The following is a 21,914-nucleotide window of genomic DNA, read 5'->3' on the forward strand; positions in this document are numbered from 1 at the left end:
TGGTCCTTGCCTCTTTGCATCACTCGCTCCCACATCAAAGTCTGGAGCTTCTGATGAAACACCCTCAGTCTGGTCCCAACAAAGGAGATGGAAAAGCGAGCAACTGATGTTTTTCTCTTCTCTGGTGGGAGGCCACAAACTTAGAAGGGGCTTCAGAGGTTGGCATCCAAGAATGGCAAGCATCCATTAGGCAAGATGATTCCCATTCTACAGAGGAAGTTGCTGAGTCTCAGGGGACCAAATGATTCACGCCAATGTTTGTCCTCTGCCTCCAACATCCATGTCACACCAGCTCACAGCTTCCTACCCCTAAAGTCCACCCAGGCAGTGCTAAGCATCTGTGTTGCCAAATGCTGGCTCCCAAAATGTTACCAAAACATGATAAAACAAAACTGAAATTATTGCTTAATGACATTTGAGAAGGGGAAGAACAAGGTGGGATTTTACTGAGACTTTGAAGTCTGGTTAAAAGTGGGTCTTTCCCTAGGGGACTGGTGGTTTGGTGGGCTGAGCCCTCTACCACAGGACTTGCCCTTGGAAAGACTGTTGCTGCAAAGGAGAGGCTAGGCCTCCCTATAATTGTGCCTAAGAGCCTCCTTCCGAATGCCTCTTTGTTGCTCAGATGTGGCCCTCTCTCTCTAGCTAAGCCAACTTGGCAGGTGAAATCACTGCCCTCCCCACTACGTGGGATCAGACACCCAGGGGAGTGAATCTCTCTGGCAATGTGGAATATGACTCCCAGGGAGGAATCTAGACCCAGCATTGTGGGATGGAGAACATCTTGACTGAAAGGGGGATGTGAAAGGAAATAAAATAAATTTCAGTGGCAGAGAGATTCCAAAAGGAGCCGAGAGGTCACTCTGGTGGGCACTCTTACACACAATATAGACAACCCTTTTTAGGTTCTAGTGAATTGGAATAGCTAGCAGTAAATACCTGAAACTATCAAACTACAACACAGAACCCAGGAATTTTGAAGACAATTGTATAAAAATGTAGCTTATGAGGGGTGACAATGTAATTGGGAAAGCCATATGGACCACACTCCCCTTTGTCTAGTTTATGGATGGATGAGTAGAAAATGGGGGAAGGAAAACAAGCAAACAAATGAACAAACAAAGGCACCCAGTGTTCCTTTTTACTTTAATTGCTCTTTTTCACTTTAATTTTTATTCTTGTTATTTTTGTGTGTGTGGTAATGAAGGTGTCAGGGATTGATTTTGGTGATGAATGCACAGCGATGTAATGGTACTGTGAACAATTGAATGTACGCTTTGTTTTGTATGACTGCATGGTATGTGAATAGATCTCAATAAAATGAATTTTTTAAAAAAGTGGGTCTTTTAACGTGGGGTTAGGGAGGCTTGATTAGGTTGGGATAGAGACCAGGATATAATAGTTTAGGGCTGGTGGACACTGCAAGGCAAGGGGTTCAGAGTCTTGGTGTATACATTTCCGTTGACACTTTCGTTTGCAGAGTTGATGGGTCTTTTGAGAAGCCCCTGGAATGAACAACAAAGTGATTTGCAAATTTTGTCTTCCAGGGTAAGATCTGTCTGGAATAGTGAAGTCTTGTCAATGTATACAATACGCTGTGTGGGTGCAGATGGTTTGGTTCTCAGTCTGCTCTGAGGAATTCAGGGAAAGTGGTAAAGTGAGACCCTGAGTCTGTGCTCTGGAGGAGGCAGCAGAACTGGGAGACTAGGAGGAATGAGGAAGTCGCACAAGCTGGGGACAGCAACCACCCCAGGGCTGCATCCAGCTGTGCAACTGAGGCTGCAGGGAGGGTGGCAAGCAGGAGCTGAGCCCCAAGTCCTCTAGCGGAGGAGGCGGGTCTTGGGCTTGGTTGATGCAGGCAGGAGACAGGCTGCACCACCTTCAAGGCAAGACCCTTTCCTTTAATGCTCGCCCCAGGGCTGGGGACTCCGGGGAGGTGAGTGAGGCACTCACCTCCAGCAAAAATTTTAAGAAACACACCAAAGTGTGATGGGCAAGTTTAAAAGGGCAGAGCTTTTGGGCCCCTTGAGCTTACAGAAGAGGTTGTACAAACTGTTCTGTGCCTGCTTGTTAGCAAAACTTTGTTTAGTGAATATCTATCTGCATGTTTGGGAGAGAAAAGTTTAAGGAATTCAGTAATGGAGTAATAAATAATATTTTTAAGTTTTGAAAATGCTCAATAATTAACATAAATAATATTTTTAAAAAATCAAAAGTATGCAAAAAAATCTGTTAAACAAAATATCAAAATTTCACGTAAAGACACAGGGACCAGGCCAACCCAGTCTGACTTATCTCGCAGCTCAGCCTGAACAATAGGACTTGTCACAGAATGGCAGAAATCCTGCCCCAGCTGGAAGCTGGGAGATTGGGCTGCCAGCCCCAGCCCTCAAGTCTGCTAAGGAGGCTGCTGAGCCCTAACCTAGAACTGTCACGTGGTGCTGTCCTCTCCATTTGATGTCTGTTCCTCAGTTGTTCTGTGAGCTCTGTAAGGGCAGGACTGCGACTCATCTTGGTCTACCCTGAACCCAGTACAGGACCTATCACATGGAATGCTCAGTAAGGGACGCATGGAGTTGGCTACTGTATTTAAGCCCATTTTCAGTTCACGTGAGTTGTAGGAAAACGTGTGTGTCTTGGTGCCCAGGAGGATGCTAGATCGTGGTCGGGATGAATGATTGGGTGCTGGAGTGATTTATTTCTAGTGGACTTTCTCTTGGTCAGGATCATGGTCACCCTCATGCCCTTACTGTCTGTGTCTCTCAGAGGCCAGGGTCCATCTGTCTTAACTGCTCTACATAGATACAGCCAAGTACCAAGGGTCTCCAGCACCGATGGTGAAAGCTCGAGCTGCTTCAGATGTGCTGAGGATGGTGATAGCTCAAGCTGCTTCAATTTATCCACCACCTGCCTCCATCAAACAGCCAGAAACATGTGGTGAGCACCTGTTTCCAGCAAGGCACTGGACCTAGAGGTGGGAGGGTGGTCAGGTGTCCAGGACTTAACCCCTGTCTTAGGAGGATGACCCTCTGGTTGGAAAACTAGGAGAAGGGAACCAGATGGCACATTGCAAATGGCAAATGAGCGTACCACGCCATGTGCTTCTGAGACCTAAGAACCCACAGGGGCTGGAGCAGCCAAGGGGACTTCCCAGAGGAGGCAGGATTTGTGTTGGGCCATGAAGGATGTTTAGGCCATGAATGGGGGAAATGCAAGGGAAAGACATGAATAAATCATGTGACAAAGCCTGCCAAGGAGTTCTGGGCAGGGGAGGGTTCACAGAGGCATGCACATGACAGGGTCACATTCAAAGGACCAGGACTTAGGACCAGAACATACCTTTTTGGCAGGGAGACAAGCCAATCCATAGCATAGAGTTTCTGGTATTGAACTTATCTTGTATCATTGGAAGAAACCCTACTTGGTCATTATATACACATACCTATTTACAAATTCAGTTTGTTAGTGTTTCATTTAGTACTTTTACATCTATGTTCATAAGTGAAATTGGTTGATAGTCCTCTATTTTTATACAGTCCTCATCTGGTTATGTTACTCTCATAACGTGTGTTAGAAGCTTTCCCTCTTTTTCTATTATCAGAAACAGGAAGTACAGATTGGGGATGAACTATGTGTTTGAAGGTTTGGTAATGCTCATCTGTAAGGCCAACTTGGCCTGTTGTTTTCTGTGGAAAGGTAGTGCATGGACCAGACAAGACAAACACTGCTCCATGTGTTCAAAAGATGGTCTCATAGATGGCTGGGGTGGTCAGGGAAGGCTTCCTGGAGGGGGTGGTACTTGAGCAGTGTAGGAGTCACAAAGGCAGTAGGGGGAGAGGGAATGATAGGTGGGAAAACAATGTGACCCAAAGAAGAGGTCCGTACCTAGCAGATAACCGGGCCCACCCTAGGTTCCCTGGGATAAGCCAGGAATCAGCATTTTTAGTAAGCTCCTCTGGTGATTCTAATGTACACACAGCATGCCCCTGTTTGCCAGATGTTTCACAGCACTGCTTTCCCTCCCTGTGCCACCAGCTGTTTCTCTTTGGGGCCTGGAACTTGGCCGGGCCCCTGTGCTGCATCAGGGGGGCCTCTAAGCTCCCAGTCCCCCGTAACTAGTCTATGCCCGGAACTTTTTACCTTCACAAACAGCACAGCAGGGAAGCCCACAGCCATCAAACACTCCTCAGGTCAGTACAGTCTTTCACACATCCTACAATGAAAATTATTCTCTTGGGATACTTTCCCAGGAGTGGATTTTGGGGTCAATCTGTAGCTATATTGTGTATTTATTTTTTCATTTTACAATTATTTATCTTTATCAAAGTTATACGTGAACATATTTTTAAAAATCACATATTTTTACAATATTAATTATGAAAAGTTCAGTCCTCTGACTGATAGTTTAACTGGGTATGGAATTCAGAGTTGAAAACCATTTTTCCTTGGATTTTGAAGGCACTAGTCCATTGTCTTCTACCTTCTAACATTGCTGTTGAAAAGTCAGATGCCAATCGATCTTTTGATTTCTTATTCTTTGTATGCGATTTTTTTTTTTAATCTTTCTGGAAGATTTTAGGATTTTGTTGTTATTCTTATGTTCTCAATTTTCCTATTATATGTCTTGGCATGGGGTTCTTTTATGACTCATTACGCTGGACTCTCAATTTGGAAGTGCACGTCTTTCAGGTATTGAAAGTTTTCCTGAATTATTTGATAATTTCCTCCCACTCTACCTACCACCCTTACCCTCCCACCCCAATTTTCTTTGTTCTCTCTTTTTGGGACTCCTTTAATTAGATTTAGAAACTTTGATTTGTTCCTCTAGTTTTCTCATCTTGTTTGCCTTCTCTTTGTATTTTTGTTCTACTTCCTGAGAGGTTATTTAAACTTTTCCTGCTAGAACTATATAACAATTCCTATATTACCACATCTAATCAACACTATATTTTCTAGCTTTCTAATTTTTGCCCATATAATCACTGTAGGTGATATCTACTTTTTATTTTAATGTGCATGCAACTGATTATTAATGAGTTTTGATCATTAATGAGTTAATGATTATTATGAGTAAGGCCCTTCATATGACTAGCCTTCGGAATTTATTGCATTGTAAATTGCCTATTCCTGTTTTTTTCTCCACTTTTCTATTGAGATACTGTCATTTTTTCTTGTTCTAAGTTTTCAGTTACCTTAATATTGTAGATACTAGATTCTTGGTTTTAGACACTACACATTATTTATTCTAAAGTTTATTAGTTAATTTGCCCATAATGTCCTTCACTGGAAAGAAATCCTTAATTTTTAAGCTATCAAATTGATCTATTTTTGACATTTTTTGTGCTTTGGAAGGTTTACTCAAGAAGTTTCCCTCCCTGTATCACAGGGAAATTCTCCTATATTATTGACTATTAGTTTTACAGTTTTCCCTATTATACCTGGCATTCACCTTTGGATGTTGTTTTATGTAAAGAGCTGATTTTATTTCTCTCAGTACAGTGAGTTATATTTCTAATACCATCTACCAGTGTGCTATTTCTTCCCTGCTTTGGGTAAACCGTTTTACATACATTTAGTGCTCAGATGTACATAGATTCATCCTCTATTTGGCCATTGTTCTTGGGCCCAAATCATATTCCTTTTATAATTAAAACTTTACAGTATCTTAATCTTCCCTTCAATAATCACAGAAGTAAAAATCATCCCATTGGAAAATCTGTCTTTGACAATAAACCTCTGAGAGTTTTACCTAGGAAAATTTTGTAGGCATGTTTTTAAGACTACTGATATGAAAAATAAATTGCCTTCCACTAACAGTGAATGAAAATGATCTTTTTTTAAATTGCCAATTTGACAGGTGAAAACTGATTATTCATTGTTTTAATTTGCTTTTCTTTAGTTATAGGTGAAGTCAAACATTTTTCATGTGTTGTTTTACTATTTGTATTTCTTATTTTGTGGCATATATTCATGTCTCGAGCATTTTTCCATTATCATATTCATCGTTAAAAACATTCATTGGAAAGAACTCTTGATATAGAAAGTCTCTTGACTATTTGGCTACACCAAATGATACAGATATTTTACTTAGTTTATTGTTTGCCTTTAAAGTTTTCTTCCTGCTATTTTTATGTAGTCTAATCTGTACTTTATGATTTCTGCCTTAAGGGTAAAAAAGTTGTCATTTTTTTTTTACTTCCAAAAGTGAAAAATGAAGACAATTTTTACTGTCATAGCTGTGCAAACCTGGTCAAGTCATGCAACCTCTCTGAACTAGTTTCTTCATCTATAAAATGGAAATACGTGTCCTGATATGGCTGTTGTCAGCGGAAAATGAGAGCCAATATACAAACTTACTGTGTAAACTGCAGAAACTTTTTACACGATGTTTCTAATTGCACCATGCAAGAATTCTGAGGCCTAAGAACAAAGTATTATGAATTACACACTTTGCAGTTTTATAAAGTCAAAAATGTCAAATCCTAGGTTCCCGGCTTCCTTTCTTTGTCTCCCATCAATTAAGTAGGCATCGTAAATTTGATTTGTAACCAGTCCCCCTGGGTTCGTGCCCACTTCCTCATCCAGCTGTGCTATTTCTTCCCTGCTTTGGGTAAACAGTTTTACATACATTTAGCACGATCCTGGGCACACTCGACCTTATTTCATCTCTGCATCTTTGGGAAGCTGGTATCACCACCATCCCCATTTTGTGGTCGAGGAAAAGACTCAGAGAGGCTTTTCCAGTTCCCTGCACACTTGTTGAGCCTCTGCTCCATGCCAGCTCAGGCTGCATCTGAAGGGCAGTGCACAGCCAGGGAAGGCCTCGGTGCAGAAGGGATCACGGTGAACTGGGGGGAGAGGAGAGCTGGGAGGGGAAGGAGGCGCTGGCAGAGCAGAACAGGGAGGCTGAAGGTGTAAATCAGGGCAGCTGCAGTATGATTGGAAGGAAGAGGACTGACCTGAGATACCAGGGAGGCAGAATCAATAGGACTTGGTGAGTGGGTGAGGCAGAGGGAGAAGAAGAAATTGAGGGTGACGCCCAGGTTTCTGACTTGGGATACTGTAAGTTTCCATTTCACTAATAGGCATCAGGCATCAAGAAGGCATGTCTGCTACATTATCCTTTTGCTGTGGGAACTCAGTTAACCCAAGGATCAAGCAAAACTAACAGCTGCTGCATATTAGGGTAGGGAGTGTTGGGGTTGGGGAACGTCAGTGTCCAGGCTACCCTTATGCTTGCTCCCATCTCTGAGCTTTTGTACATAAGGTGTTTCCAACTTTTTATTCATTTGTAAATATCGCTTGTGCACCACCTGTGCGCCAGACGCTCTACCACGCTCCGTGCTGAAAATATAGTAATGATGGAGACAGACGCATGCCCTGAAGTCTGGGACTAGGAACACTGGCAGAGCACTGGCAGGGTTCTGGGCAGCCAGGAAAGTGACACCTAGGCTGAGACCAGAGTTCCGCTGGAGTAAGCCCAGCCACGGCAGGGGAAGGGGGTGACGAGTAGAGTGAGAGGCCCTCACCATGGCAGCTTCGAGCATGGGGCAGCATCCAGAGATGACACTGCAGAGGTGAGCAGGGACCAGATCATCAAGCCCTTGTGAGCCCAGTTAGGGAGGCTGGACTCCATCCCAGGGCCGGGACCAGGATGAGGTGAGTGAGGTGAGTGAAGTCCCTCGGATGCTCACTCTTGGGGTTCTGCAAGGCTGGGCCCTGCTTTATCCTAAGGGCAATGGGAAGTCATTGAGGGATTTTAGGTAGGAAAAGGACATCATCAGATTTGGGTTTTTGCAAAATTATTCTGATTAGGTAGGGGAACCCACAAATCCCAATTGTTTGTAATATTTTACTTATGCTGGGAGGAAGACTCATTGGAGTTGACCGTTAAGTATGCCTGAAATAATTCAAAATTTAAAGAGAGTGAGATTGAGAGAGAGAGAGAGAGATCTGTTGAATGGGGAATGGACTGGAGGAAGCAAGCATGTTAGGAGCCCATGGCTACAGTTCAGGTTAGTCTCAGTGGTGGCTGGAAATAGAGGCATGGAAAGGAAGATGGAGAGAAGTGGGGAAAATGCAGAAGCTAGCAATTGGGAGGCAAAGATGATACCCAGTTTTGGGGTACATCTGAGTAACTGAGTTGGGAGGATGATGGTGACCAGGAAAAACAGATTTATGGAGAAGGATGGGAAGTTCCGTTTCAGAGCCTCTGGGTTGGAGGTAGAGATGTCCATCTCCTTGGATATGTGGGTCTGCGGCTGGGAGAGAGATGTGGGCAGGAGACAGATGTGGGAATCACCAGCACCCCGATGTCCCTGAGGCCATGGAGTGGATGGGATCGCCAGGGAGAGGGCCTAGGGCAAAGGACAAGAGCTTCAGCACTGAGGGGCTGCACATAGAAGAGGAGCCTGAAAAGGAGACCAAGATGGAACAGAACAGCAGGGAAGTTGGGGAAAACCACGAGAGTGTTGGTGGCATGGAAGTTAGAGAATTTCATGATAGTGGGAGTGACCGACAATGCCACAAGCTGCCAAGGCTTCATGAAATAGCCTGCCACATTTCAGAGTCGTCTTTCTATGTCCCACCACCATGGTCCCTAATGCCTCCTCCTCTGACCCACTCTATCCAAATTCTAACCTTCTGTCATGCTACAGCTCAAATACCTCCTTTCCAGATCAGTTTAGCCCTTCCTGATGTACCTATTGTTTGAATCTGAGGGAGCATTTACTGTTTGAACCATCTCTCCTAACCCTCAGTTCTAAATTGTCTTGCATTATTCCCCAGCCACTTTCAAAGCTAGATTGTAAATTCTTTAGAGTAGAAAGTATGAACACCTCTACCGTGTTTTCCAAGTATAAAGTATTGCCACCCATTCTCCATCTATACTTGCTGCTTGAAAAACACCACCTGTGGGCAGTGATTTCTGTGTCATTCCAAGTTTGGCCAGTAGGCTGCGCTCCAGAAAGAGGATGCTCAGAAACCCTGGCTTGCTCGTGGGAGCCAGAAACAGTCTCAGTTTAAAGGACAGAAATGAGCCGTCTTCCAAAAACATTGCTAGGGATGGCCTCTCCCAAACCCCAAACTCCCAAAAGGACTGCTTTGCTACCCACCAAGAGCTCCTAGATGATACTTGAGGTCTGGGACCACCAGAAAAGGCCCTCGTCTCAGCCTTGTCACACCATTTCTAGAATTCCAGGATAAAGGGCTGGAAAGGATCTCATTTAACCCATTCACATGATTTTTATTTTTAATTTCTTGTGGTAACATATGTACAACACAAAATTTCCCATTTTAACTACTTTCATATGTTCAATTCGATATTAATTACATTCACAAAAACATGCTACCATTGCCATAATTCATTCCCAAAATTTTCAACACCCTCAAAAGAAATTCTATCTATATCCATTAAGCAATAATTCTCCATCCTCTCCTCCTTCCCCTGGTCACCTGTAATCTACTTTCTGTCTCTGAATCTCCATCTTCTAGGTATTTCATATAAATAGAATCATACAATATTTGTCCTTCTGTGTCTGACTTATTCTACTCAACATGATGTCTTCAAGGTTCATCCATGTTGTAGCATATATTAAAACTTCATTCCTTTTTATGGCTGAATAATATTTCATTGTATGTATATGCCACATTTTATTTATCCATTCACTTAGTTGATGGACACTTGGGTTCCTTCAAATTTTGACTATTGTGAATAATGCCACTATGAACATTGATGTACACATAGCTGTTTGAATCCCTGCTTTCAATTCTTATGTGTATATACCTGGAAATGGAATTGCTGGGTCATATGGTAATTTCCTACCTAATTTTCTGAGGAACTGCCAAACTGTGACTACACCATTTTTCAATGCCACTAGCAATGTATATTTCTCTGCATCCTTACCAACACATTATTTTCCTTTTTTAAAAAAATAATAGCCATCCTAGTGGGTGTGAAGTGGCATCTCTTTGTGGTTTTGATTGCATTTCCCTAATGGCTAATGATGAACATCTTTCCATGCGCTCTTTCGCCATTTGTATATCTTCTTTGGAGAAATATCTATTCAAATCCTATGCTCATTTTTAAACTGGGTTGTTTATTTTTTTGTTATTGAGTTGGAAGTTTACATTAAACCCTTATCAGATACGTGGTTTCCAAATATTTTCCCATTCTGTAAGTCATCTTTTCACTTTCTTGATAATATACTTTGATTCACAGAAGTTTTTAATTTTGATGAAGTCCAGTTTATTTTTTCTTTTGTTGCTCACACTTTTGGTGTCATATCTAGAAATCCATTGCCTAATACAAGTCCTGAGAATTTTCCCCTATGTTTTCTTCTAAGAGTTTTATGGTTTCATATTAGTTCTTATACAAGCTCTTACATTAGGGTGGTGATCCATTTTGAGTTAATTTTTGCGTATGTGAAGTAGGAGTTCAATTTCATTCTTTTGTATGTAGATATCCAATTTCCCCAGCACCATTTGTTGAAGAGACTATTCTTGCCTCATTAAATGGACTTGGCACCTTTATCCAAAACCAATTGACCATAGATGTGTGGGTTTATTTCTGAACTCTCAATTCTATTCCGTTGGCCCATTTTTCTCTCTGTATGCCAGTTTTGATTACTATAGCTTTGTAGTAAGTTTTAAAATCAGGAAGTGTAAGTCTTCCAACTTATTTCTTCCTTTTCAAGATGGTTTTGGGTACTTGGGTCCCTTGCCCTTTCATATGAATTTGATGATTGACTTTTCCATTTCTGTGAAGGCGGCTTTTGGAATTTTGATAGGGATTGCATTGAATCTATAATCACTCTGAGTAGCATTGACATCTTACACAATATTTTGTCTCCCAATCCATGAACATGGAATGTCTTTCCATTTATTTAGGTCTTCTTTAATTTCTTTCAGCAATGTTTTATAGGTTTCACTGTACAAGCCTTTTATATCCTTGGTTAAATTTATTCCTGGATATATATTTTTAGATGTTTTTAAATGGAATTATTTTCTTGATTTTCTTTTTGTTCATTGCTGGTGTAATGAACAAAGGGTTGAAGCTCATCGTTTTTCATGTATTATCTTTCAGAAAATACCCAAAATCGCTGCTTCTGTTTTGAATTCGGCACGCTCGTCCTTCCCAAATAATCTATGGGCTCCAGCCCCGGTCCCCATGTCCAGAAACCAAATATTGGAATGTGTGGTCCCATGTGTGTGGAGGCTTGTGGGGGTAATGAGACACCCTGGGACCTCTGGGAGACATGGGGCTACAGCCCTGCAAGTGCTGCAGAATGGGCTCCTCTGGAGGCAGCACTGAGGCAAGCCTGGAAGGACCCCTCCCCAGTGTGTATGATTTGGGGTCCTTCTTTGGGTACAAGGATAACATGCAGGTTCCAACCCGTGCCCGGTTAGGGGAGATGACACCTCAACAAGGTCTTAAAGGGTGAGAGTCTTCCAGAGAAAGAGGAATAGGAAAGACATTCCAGGGACAGAAGACAGACAGCAGGAGCAAAGAAGGTGAGAAAGCCCCGGCTTAGGGTCTGTGGGGGACCTGCACGTTCAGTGATGCTGGAGCAGAGTGTTGAAGGTGGAATGGCAGCTAGAACTAGACAAGCAGGGGTTGGGTCCTGGGCGGTTGCTTTGCCGCTGGGAAGCTGGGACTCCATCCTTTATCCAGTGGAACAGGTCAGTAACGATCTGAGACTATATATAACCAGGCCAGAAAAAATGGAGTGGGAGGAAGGGGAGCTCAAGGAAAACTTTGTGAGGAAGAGAGAGGATTGCCCTGAAGGGGTGAGGGGTTGACATGGGACCAGGGAGAGGAGGACTGGAGAGACCCCCATCCCAACCCCCGGGCTGAGGAAGGACTGTGGCCAGTGATGTGGGCCCTGAGGAGAGACTCGTCTGACTCAGCAGGGACAGCCCGCCTGGCTGGAAAGGTGGGGTCAGAGAGAGAGGAGGCCTTGGGGGCTGGCTGGGGGCTTCCAGGTCCACTCTACCGGACGTCTTGGCCCCGGGACCCTCAGTGAGCGCCTCGAGAGCCCCCGGGTAGGCGGTGGGGGCGGCACATGCCTGTAGCATAGGACAGCCTTCGGACGCCTGGGTCAGCGCCGGGTCCCCACGGGCTCGGCCCACCCGGCACCCGCTCCTCGGGTTCGGGTCCCACCCGGCGGGGACGGCCCCCCGCGGGGCTTAGCATGCCCGACAGCGCTAATGCGGCCGAGCCCTGCCAAGCAAATCTTTTGTCCTGGGCAGGGGCTGACTCAAAGGGCGGCATCAGCAGGCCGGACAGGCTGCAGACCCAGCAGGGCGCCGTCCCAGGGGCGCCGCCGGCGGCCTCCCCCCACCCCCACCCGGGTATATATCGGGGAGGCCGGGACCGCCGCGAGCACCGCCGCGTTGCAGACCATGGCGCAGCGCTCGGGGAAGGTGAGTGCGTCCTGGGCGCCGGCGGGACCGGGGCGGCTGAGATACGGCTGCAGGGGAAGAGACCCTCACCCCCCACCCTCCCAGACGGATACCCCAATTTCACCCTGGCAGACGCCCTTGAGCCCAGCCGCGCAAGCCACCTTTACGTGGGGACTTAAGGGGGGATAAATTGTTGCTTGATGCGTCCTTATACTGTTTTGTCATATGCAAACCCAAGCAAAGTTAGCTTCATTTCTGTTGGCTGAGGGCTTCTCTGGTACGCCGAACCCCGCCCTCTCCCAGTCCCCTCCAGCGCTGTTCAGAGATCCCAACCCTGTCCCCGGCTGGGAGCTGGTGGGCAGACGCCCGGCCTTGGTTGCTGTGGGGGAGCCTGGACTTGTTCATCGAGCCCCTGACACCCCACTTCTGTGTCTTCTTTGCCTGGCAGCCTAAATATGACATTTTCTTCCTCAGGATCTCCTCAGGGGCACTGGGGCTGGTTCTCAGGAAACCGTTGATATTTGAAGTTCCTCTCTAATCCTTTGGGTGCCCAGGTCTCCCTGATATCTGGGACCCGCTGCTGAGGCCCTTGACCAGACCTCTCTTGAGCAGGAAGGATAGCGAATTTTGGATTCTCTCAGACTTCTCTAGCTTCCTCGTCCTAGCTAAAGCAGTCCTCTGCATTCAAGGGTGCTACTATCAGTCTGTATCAGCTGTATCAGTCTGGATGGGTGAGGTTATGCTTCAGTAACAAAAAACTCAGATAGCTCAGGGGCTTGAAACACCTAAGATATATGCCTTGCTGGCTCACACTACACATCCATCCTGGTTAGCTGGTGCATTATTCCTTAGCATCTTCACCTTGTACCCCAGGCTGACAAGACCAGCCTGGCAGTGGGAGAGAGGAATGTGGCAAAACGTGCATCAGCTCTGAAAGCTGCCACTTCAAGGACATTTCTTTGGCTGGAGCATATGACCATGCCTACCTCCAAAGGGCCTGAAAGTGCAAGTTGACCACGTTCTCCTGGGAGGAGAAGTGGAAACATTGGTGGCAGCACAAATGACTGCCATGGTTACTAGGCCCCTGGGTAACGTTTTTTGCACTTTAACAGGGCATTCTGGTAGCACAATTCTTGAAACCCAAAGGGAATTTAATGGTTGAAATTTTAGGTACCACAGCAGAAAGTGAGTTTTGGGGGGTTGTTCCTGTTTTACATTGTTTTGTTGGTGACAAGGAGAACCTGTAGATACTACATAGCTATGGGGCACTACAGTGGAACTCACTACTGGTTAATAAAGTTCTGGATCTGACACACCAAAGAAATGGCCTATGAAACAAAGAGAGGAGGGATTACATTAAAGAAGCCCTCTTTTGAGAATATTAATCACATTCCAGGTGGATTCAGAGACTCAGTCCCTCCAGCTAAGGAGGCTGAGTCCTAGGAACTTGACTTTCTGGAAAATAAATGTTGCGTCATGATGGTATGATAGTGGGTGAAGTTTTTTTCTTTTGAAAACATTCCCATTAGTTCTTCATGGATATTATGTTTTAACCATAAACAAAAATTGAGCAGTGAAAGTATGAAAGGAGCTTTTTTTTTCTTCCCCCAAATGGCCCCTTAATAAAGGGGGAAATCCCTGTCTTCAAATGTCTACTGAAATTTGTCTTCTTGATCTTTAACTTCAGGGGGGTTCACCAGTGCCGGGGCTGTATCTAACATCAAACCCATCATTCAGAAAAGAGAGAGAAATCATTCATTCCTTCCCCAGGTAACAAATACCTATTGAATACCTACTGGGCACAGCAGGACTATACTTTAGCCTTGATGCCAGCTCCCAAAACTGAAAGAAGAAAAGCCCTTGACCCTGCACCCTCCATTCCGACCTTTCTGTTCTAGATCACTTTCTATGAGGGCAAGCACTTCACAGGACGGAAGCTGGAGGTCTTTGGGGAATGTGACAACTTCCAGGACCGAGGCTTTATGAACCGAGTGAACTCCATCCGTGTGGAGAGTGGAGCCTGGATTGGCTTTGACCACCCTGACTTCCGGGGCCAGCAGTTTGTCCTAGAGCACGGTGACTACCCTGACTTCTTCCACTGGAACAGCCACAATGACCACATGGGCTCCTGTCGGCCCGTGGGAATGGTGAGGGGCCATTTGACCTGGGGAGTGGGTGGATGGACTTGCTGTCAAGTGACGGAAGGGTCAGGCCTAGGGACAGATAATCAGGGGAGTGTGACCTCTCATCTTTAAGATCTGATGAGACTGTGGGATCTTTAAAATAGAGATAGCCCTACACAGACCCACCCACTGTCATGGATCAAATTGGAGAGCCTCTGAAAAGAGGGACCCTCAAGTTTCTGAACTTCTTCCTGAGAACTTCCAAGTCCAACCTTTCCATGGTCTGATTTTCCTGGGTCCTGGACAGAGCTTACAGAGGACATCACCCCATCAGGATGTGTCTTTTCTCCTCTGGCTTCTGCCGAGTGAATACAATTTACCTGATCAGCCAAGTTTTCATGCATATGTTTTCATGCATGCACATATCAAGAAATCACTTTATATTTCTGATCCAAAAATCTTGTTAAATTTTCCAGTTAAAAACTGACATTGAAAATGTTATGATATAACTTTGAATTTACATCCAGATGGGGAAACACTTAGCTAAAGTAAGGCTGATTTTGGCTTCATATATCAACTCATGCAGGTAATCTTTTAGCACTTTTCAGGGGCCTCTGTGCTGTAACCTTGGGTTGACTAATGGAGAAAGTTTAAATATCAAAGGCCAGTGAGGGAAAAGTAGGGGGCTGGGTCTCTTGTATCCACACAGGGGCTGCCCTCTCACAGGGAGAGCAAAGGAGGAGGTCCTTTTTGGCTAAGGGCTATTTATGTTTGGTTGCAACTATAGTGGGATTTGAGGAATGGGTCTCCTTGGAATCACCCCAAGTCATGGTACTTACATGCTGTGAGTTCTTGACATTTGGGGTGGGAAATGGCTGAATCCTGAGACCGGGGGAGGGGGGAGCAGCACTCATCAGAGAGCATCTCAGCCACCTACTGCAGGGGGGTCCTCCCCGGTCCTGTGGCCAGGCAGCTCTGGTGATCATCTGGGAAATCCCTGGGAAGGGGCCTCTCTGTGTGGGGCCCCCATCTCCCTTCTACATCAGTTGCAAAACGAGCTGGGCTTTGGCATCTCAAATCAGAAGAATGGTTTCTTGGTATTTCCACCAGGCCATGGCCATTCGGGAAAGGGAATTAAAATGGTTGGCCCTGGATCTTGCATAATGCTATTTATATGAAAAATATACTAAGAATCTTGCGAATGCTGTTTCCCAAGAACTATCCTTAGGGCCAGCTGTGGCGCAGCTCCAGGCCCAGCCGGCATCCAGGGCTCATGCTGGAGCCCACAGAGCCAGCCGGGAGGCTGGGTCTTCCGTTGTCTTTCGGAAACATGGGAAATCATATAGGGAGATGTATGTCCTGATCCCAGTGAACGATGATGTCAAGTCCAGCAGGGATTTCAGCAAAAGAGCACTCTGTTCTTTGTTTTAAATTTTTGGCTTCATGTTTGAACAAAAGATTCTATTACAGTTTTTAAAATATTATCATTTAAAGGCTTGCATGTGGCAGATGGCCCAGGCAAGGGAGAAGGGGGCAGAGGAATGTGTGGGTATGCCTGGGGCAAGAGGCCTCCAGGCTGAGCACAAGGAGGGAGCCCCGCAAGGAACCCCACAGCCTGGGCCCTGCTTCCAGCTCTGCCCGCTGGCCCAGCGCAACCTTGGGCAAGCCACTTGCCCTCTCTGGACCTTGGATGTTTTAGTTGTAAAAAGAAGTGATTGGATATGAAATAATTGGAATGTTCATATGTTGCTGTGAGTGTGGAAAGTGCTATTAAAAAAAAAAACAAACAAGTGATTGGACTGGTTCAGGGGTTTTGAAACTTTTTACAGTAATCAACCCTTTCATCCATCCAAATCTTACGTGGAAGATCAAACAGAAGTGCTTGGGTTGAAGTGTGTATGGGGGCGGGGGAAGGGGGCACTCATGTCTCCATGCTGTATTCCCCCACCCCAGCCAGCCCAGGGACCCCCCTGGATTTGGGGGTACACAGAGCCCTGGGTGACTCTAAGTTCCTTCCTGCATGGGTCTTCTATTTATGGGGAGAGGAAACTCAGGAGTGTTTTCCTTCTTTCTTTCCTCCCCTCCCTTGGATCCTGGAGCACGGGGAGCATTTCCGCCTAGAAATCTTTGAGGGCTGCAACTTCACGGGCCAGTGCCTGGAGTTCACAGAGGACTGTCCCTTCCTTCTGAGTCAGGGCTGGGCCAAGAAGTGCGTCAGTGCCATCAAGGTGTTTGGCGACGGAGCGTGAGTAATGCTGGCATGGGTGCTGAGCACAGGCCCAGCTGTGTCCTTCACAGGGGGCAGCATAGGATGAGTATTTGACCCCAGCCAGTGGGTAGAATACCGCCTTCCCCAGAGGCCCTTCCTCTCCCTTATTTACCCCTACCAAGCTCACCTGCCCCAGTCAAGCAATGGGTGGCTTCCTCCAGGGCCTAGAAAGGCCATGGTGACAGGGCACTGGGTCCCAGAGGCACCCCTGAGGGGAAGTGTCCGTCCTGGAAGAACAGTGAGACCCTGGGGGTGTCAGTCCTGGAAGAACAATGAGAGCACTTTGTAAGCTTTAACAGTTCTCTAGATTGGGTTGCTGTTACAGATTGTAGGTTGGCTTCCTTGACATTACCCCCTGGGGGCCCTTGAGGCATTGTTCCAGTTTGCTAAAGCTGCTGAAATGCAAAATACCAGAAATGGATTGGCTTTTACAATGGGGGTTATTCACAAATTTACAGTTCCAAGGCTATAAAAATATCCAAATTAAGACATCAAGAGGGAGATACCTTCTCTGAAGAAGGCCGATGGCATCTGGGGTTCCTCAGTCACATGGGAAGAAGGCACATGGTGATGTCTGCTGGTCCTTCTCTCCAAAATGTCTCTGGGCTTCTCTGTGTCCTTGCTTGTTCCTCCCAGGACATTTTCTGCTTAAGTGTCTGGGTCTGTTCTGGCTCTCTTAAGGACCCAAGTGAATTAATTAAGACCCACCTTGAATGGGTGGGGTCACATCTCCGTGGAAACAATCTAATCAAAAGGTCCCACCCATAATAGGTCTGTACCACAAGATTGGATTAAAAGAATGTGGCTTTTCTGGGATACATAATAGATTCAAGCCAGCACAGACATGAAAATGTTCACGAGTGTATACTTACCTGCTCTGAAAAAAATGACCTGCCACTTCTTAGCCAGAAAAGCTGACCCCCGAACTGGGCGCCTCTCCTGTCCCACCATGCTAGTGAGTTTTGTGGGAAGGCTTTGGGGAGGTGCATTTCCAGGATGGCTCATTTCCTGTGGCTGGGGGGATTTTACCTCCGCCTGGAGGTGCTTGTCTGCCCTGCTCAGAAAGTGGAGTCAGAAACCCGTGCTTGCCTGTGCTTCTGTCTGGCCCCTGTACACACAGTGTTTCCTTCCGATGAGGACAAGGATGTTAAGTACTTCCATTTGTGAGGTTCTTGACAGACCCCAGAGCCCTTTCAAATTGGCTGGTTCATATGGGCCACATTTTACAGAGGAGAAAGCTGAAATGTTAACTCACCCAGTTTATACATGGAACAGCTGGGATTGCAGCTGGGTCTATTGACTTGAGTCTTGACTGTTCCTGTTGTAGAGCAGGGAGTCTTCCCAGACCTCACCCCCACCCCTGCAGGAGAAGAGTGCCCCCCCCCCCCTTTGGTTGGTCCTGGGAGCCTGGTTTCTGACAAAGCAGCTGAGGGGGCTGCTTGCTTTATAGATTTCTGTAGGACAGGTTCAGGGAATGTCACCAGGGGATGCCTGCGAGGAGTGATGTGAGAGGCCTGAATGAAGACAATCATCTAGCAAAAGAAAGGACTATGACATCCCACCCTTCCCCAGGGCAGCCTGAGGCCAGGCTGCTGCCCCTTGGCACACACCCCCCACCTGCCTCCGTGCGTGCATCCACGCGCGCGCACGCGCACACACACACACACACACACACACAATGTGTGCTTTGCTCTGCTGCCTTCCTCCTACTTCTCTGTCACTTTGATTCTCTCCAGGATTCTGTTTCTCATGTCAGCCTGTCCTCTGCCTCTTCCTCTGTCTCAGTGAAATTCCTTGTTTACCCTAAGTTGATGGTCCTTGGGAGTCCAGGGGTAGAATTCCAAAACAATAATTTGTCCTAGAAAAATTGCTGGCTAAATTGTGTCTTCTGAAACCAAAGTTCTATCTTTGTATGTAAGGCAACCCGAGCCCCAAGACAAGTCCCCTCTATACCCACTCCCCTCCCCAGGAGACTCCAGGGACTTATTTACAAAAAAGGCAGGAAAGGATAGGAACTAACATATTAAAAATGTAGATCTTTAATCTCTGTTTAAAGTAGAGGCCAGGAGTGGTTAGGAAATTAATTGGAGGCTGCCCTTGGGGGCATCCCCCTTTGGACCCCAAGTTCTGCCTGACTCCCGATGGAGTGCTCATACTTTACCTCCAGTAACGAACTCCTAAAAATAATTTTAAGCTCTTGGGAAAGAGAAGCCTCCTGGATGGGGGTGCTCCTAGGGGTTTTTCCTGGGGTCTCTTTGCAGAGAAGCCCCTCCCAGATGCCCAAATTCCCCCTCATCTGTCCCCATAGGCCTGTCCCGGAAGCACTTGGAAACACGCTGGCATCCGCACTGCCCCCACCCGGCCACGCCCCCTCCTCCTCCCTTCCTCTTTCTGCTTTCTCCGCCTCCACCCCATGTCACAGTGGGGAGGCCCAGTCTCCCCATTCCTGGGAGGAGGAGGTCTCCCTGCCCAGGCCCAGCCAGTTCCTTTCCTCTGCATTTCAGGGACGCCCACACAAGCTCCAGGGTGGCCCAGGACACTGCTTGGGGTATTTCCCAGAGGGGCTGGGCTGGGGGCCGCAGAGAGGGAGGGACTGGCCCCCTCTGGTGGGTCCCAGAGCTGGAGGCTGCAGGGCGGGGAGGTGGGGGTTGGATGGACCTGGCCTGCCCTGAGCTCGGTCAGCATGTGCTCCCTGCCCGCCTCCCTCTCTTTGTTCCTGAGCCCTGACCCCTGACCCTTGTGGCAGGCTGTGCCAGGCACCAGATGTGGGGTTGGGATGGAGGGAGGAGAGGGGCCCGTGAGTGGCAGGAGAGCGTGAGGGTTGCCTGGAGAAGCAGCCCTGAGCTTGCTGAGCTGGTGGGCTGCGTGGTCTTGGGTGGCCACTGCCCTTCTCTGGGCCTCATCTATAAACAAGGGTACTGAGCTGGAGGGGCTCAGAAAGTCTGAGTCTGAGTCTTATGGGGGAGAAATCGGCTTCAACAGCAAAATGCGTTGTGGTTGGTGGGGGTTCACTGCCAAGAGACAGGATAAGAGAAGCTCCGTGCCCTGGGCCAGAAGGGACCGCCAGGAGCAAAGCTGTGTGTGTAGCTGCTTGTGAGAGGCCTAGAGGCTGAGCCTGTCCTTGCTTCCCAAGACTACCAGACCCCCTCCAGGAAGAAAAAGCAATTTTCTGTCAGTGGTGAAAATGAAAAAGAGGTCTGAAAATAGGAGGTGCAGAGGCCTGGCACTGGCAAAAATAGGGGGTGGGCCAAGTTAGCTTCGAGTCCTGCAGTGGGTCCACGCTGGCCACACCCCCATCCCCACCCTTAGCCTCCCCTCAGGACAGGCCCCAGACCTTACCTCTGAGCAGGGAGCAGTTCCGAATGGAGTCTTTCTGTGTCCCACTCCCCGTAGTAGCTCCACGCTTGCCACAGGGAGGCAAGGGGAAGACCCAGGGGCAGGACAGAGTTGGGGGCAGCCATGCATCCCAGGTGTCTGCAGGTCTCTTCCTGGGACCGCACACCTCTTTCCCAGGCCGAGATGACTCTCCTGGTCCTCCACTTACCTCCCAACCTCACCTTCTCAAGAGAGAAACCCTCCCTGCTTCCCTGGGCCTGGCACCCTTTACCTGCATCCCCACAGCTTCCTGGGTAATAAAAGATGAAAGCAGTGTTCTCTCCGGCCCCTGACACAGGGCTCTGTGCTCCAAGGTGCTCGGTAAAGACACGTTCACTGGTTTCCGCTCTGGGTTGTTAACAGCTTCCCAGGAGCTCGGATCAGCAGAAGCTGCAGCCAGGAGCTGGGATGGGGTGAGGGAGGAAGGCAAGGGGAGCCTGTTAGAGATGCAGCCGTGTCCTGCCAGGCTTCACAGCATAACCCCATTCAGTTTACCATCACACATTTCCCACTAGAATGGACACTCCACGAGGGCAGGAACCTTGTCTGCTTACTAAAACAGTCCTGGCACATTCGTGGGAACTCGATTAGCATAGTTGAATAAACAAATGTTAACTGGCCCCCACTCTGTGCCAAGCACTGTGCCAAGTGCCGGGGATACTGCCATGTGCCAGCCAGTCCTCACAAGTAGGAATGATGGAGGGAGAGGGTAGAGGTGGAATTCCTGGCCCTTGTGATGAACACTCCGGACTGGTCAGTTTAAAGCTGTTGACAGTTGCCGAGCACCACCTGGGTGCACAATGTCGTGGTCAGCAGTGACATAACCCACGTGGGCAATGTAAGGCAGGATGGAAGGAAGTGGGCCACGAACAGAGTTAGGGCACTGTTGGCTCAGAGGCTGGGAGGGGGTGGGGGGGGTGGCCAGGGCTGGTGGGTGGTCTCTTGTCCCTGCCAGGGAAGGAGGGGATGACAGGAGCCTGAGAAGTCACGGACCCCAGGATGGCCCCAGGTCAGGCCACCGGGATTCAGGAGCTTTGACCAGACTCAGGCGCTGCTCTCTGCTCCCCACCAGCTCTGCGCTCCCCAGCGGTCACCCTGGCCTCTCCCTCTGCTCTAGGTGGGTCCTGTACGAGGAGCCCAACTACCGCGGCCGAATGTTCCTGGTGGAGAGGGGCGACTTCCGCAGCTTCACCGACTGGGAGGCCCCCAGCGCCCGCATCCAGTCCCTGCGCAGAGTTGTCAACTTCTTCTAGCCCAGGCCCATCCGCCAGTCTCTTGCAGGGCACCCAGGGAGACAGGGATCCCCTCCAGCCCCCAGGACTTGGGAGAGTGGGGAATAAAAGTCCGCAAAGTGGGAGAGCTGAGCAGGCCTCTGAGTGACTTTGTTTTGCCTTCCAATCCCCAAGGGCAATAGGGTGGGGGCACCCCAGTTCCTGTGCAGAATGGGAGGCCCTCAGGACGCCCCCAGGCTTTCCTTTCCACAACTGGGAAAGCTCACCTTCCTTCACCCACCTTCACATTTGTCCCACCCTCTGGTGCTGACGCATGCCCCAGGGCCCTGCCAGGCGGAGACCTGAGACAGAAGGTGGCCCAGTCCCCATTCCCCGTTCCCCCTTAGGAAAGGTGGAGGAGGGCACCTGATTTTGGAGTACTGGGGCTGGAAGGGGCCTTACAGGTTATCTAGCCGAGGCCTTTTGTTTTATACATGAAAAGCGGGTGCCTCAGGTCACAGAGCCAGGACAGGGGCC

The 21,914-nt window shown here is 47.8% G+C and overlaps 1 protein-coding gene across 1 annotated transcript; it reads left to right on the forward strand.

Moving 5' to 3' along the window:
- Window positions 1–12,371: 12,371 nt before the first annotated feature.
- On the forward strand, window positions 12,372–21,518 carry CRYGN (crystallin gamma N). Its single transcript, XM_037837610.1, has 4 exons — window positions 12,372–12,420; window positions 14,298–14,546; window positions 16,622–16,767; window positions 21,284–21,518. The coding sequence occupies exons 1-4, from the start codon at window positions 12,400–12,402 to the stop codon at window positions 21,417–21,419; spliced, it is 552 nt and encodes a 183-aa protein (XP_037693538.1). The 5' UTR covers window positions 12,372–12,399; the 3' UTR covers window positions 21,420–21,518.
- Window positions 21,519–21,914: the final 396 nt, after the last annotated feature.

The sequence above is a fragment of the Choloepus didactylus genome, chromosome 5 (genome assembly GCF_015220235.1).
Source record: "Choloepus didactylus isolate mChoDid1 chromosome 5, mChoDid1.pri, whole genome shotgun sequence".
Lineage (NCBI taxonomy): Eukaryota > Metazoa > Chordata > Mammalia > Pilosa > Megalonychidae > Choloepus > Choloepus didactylus.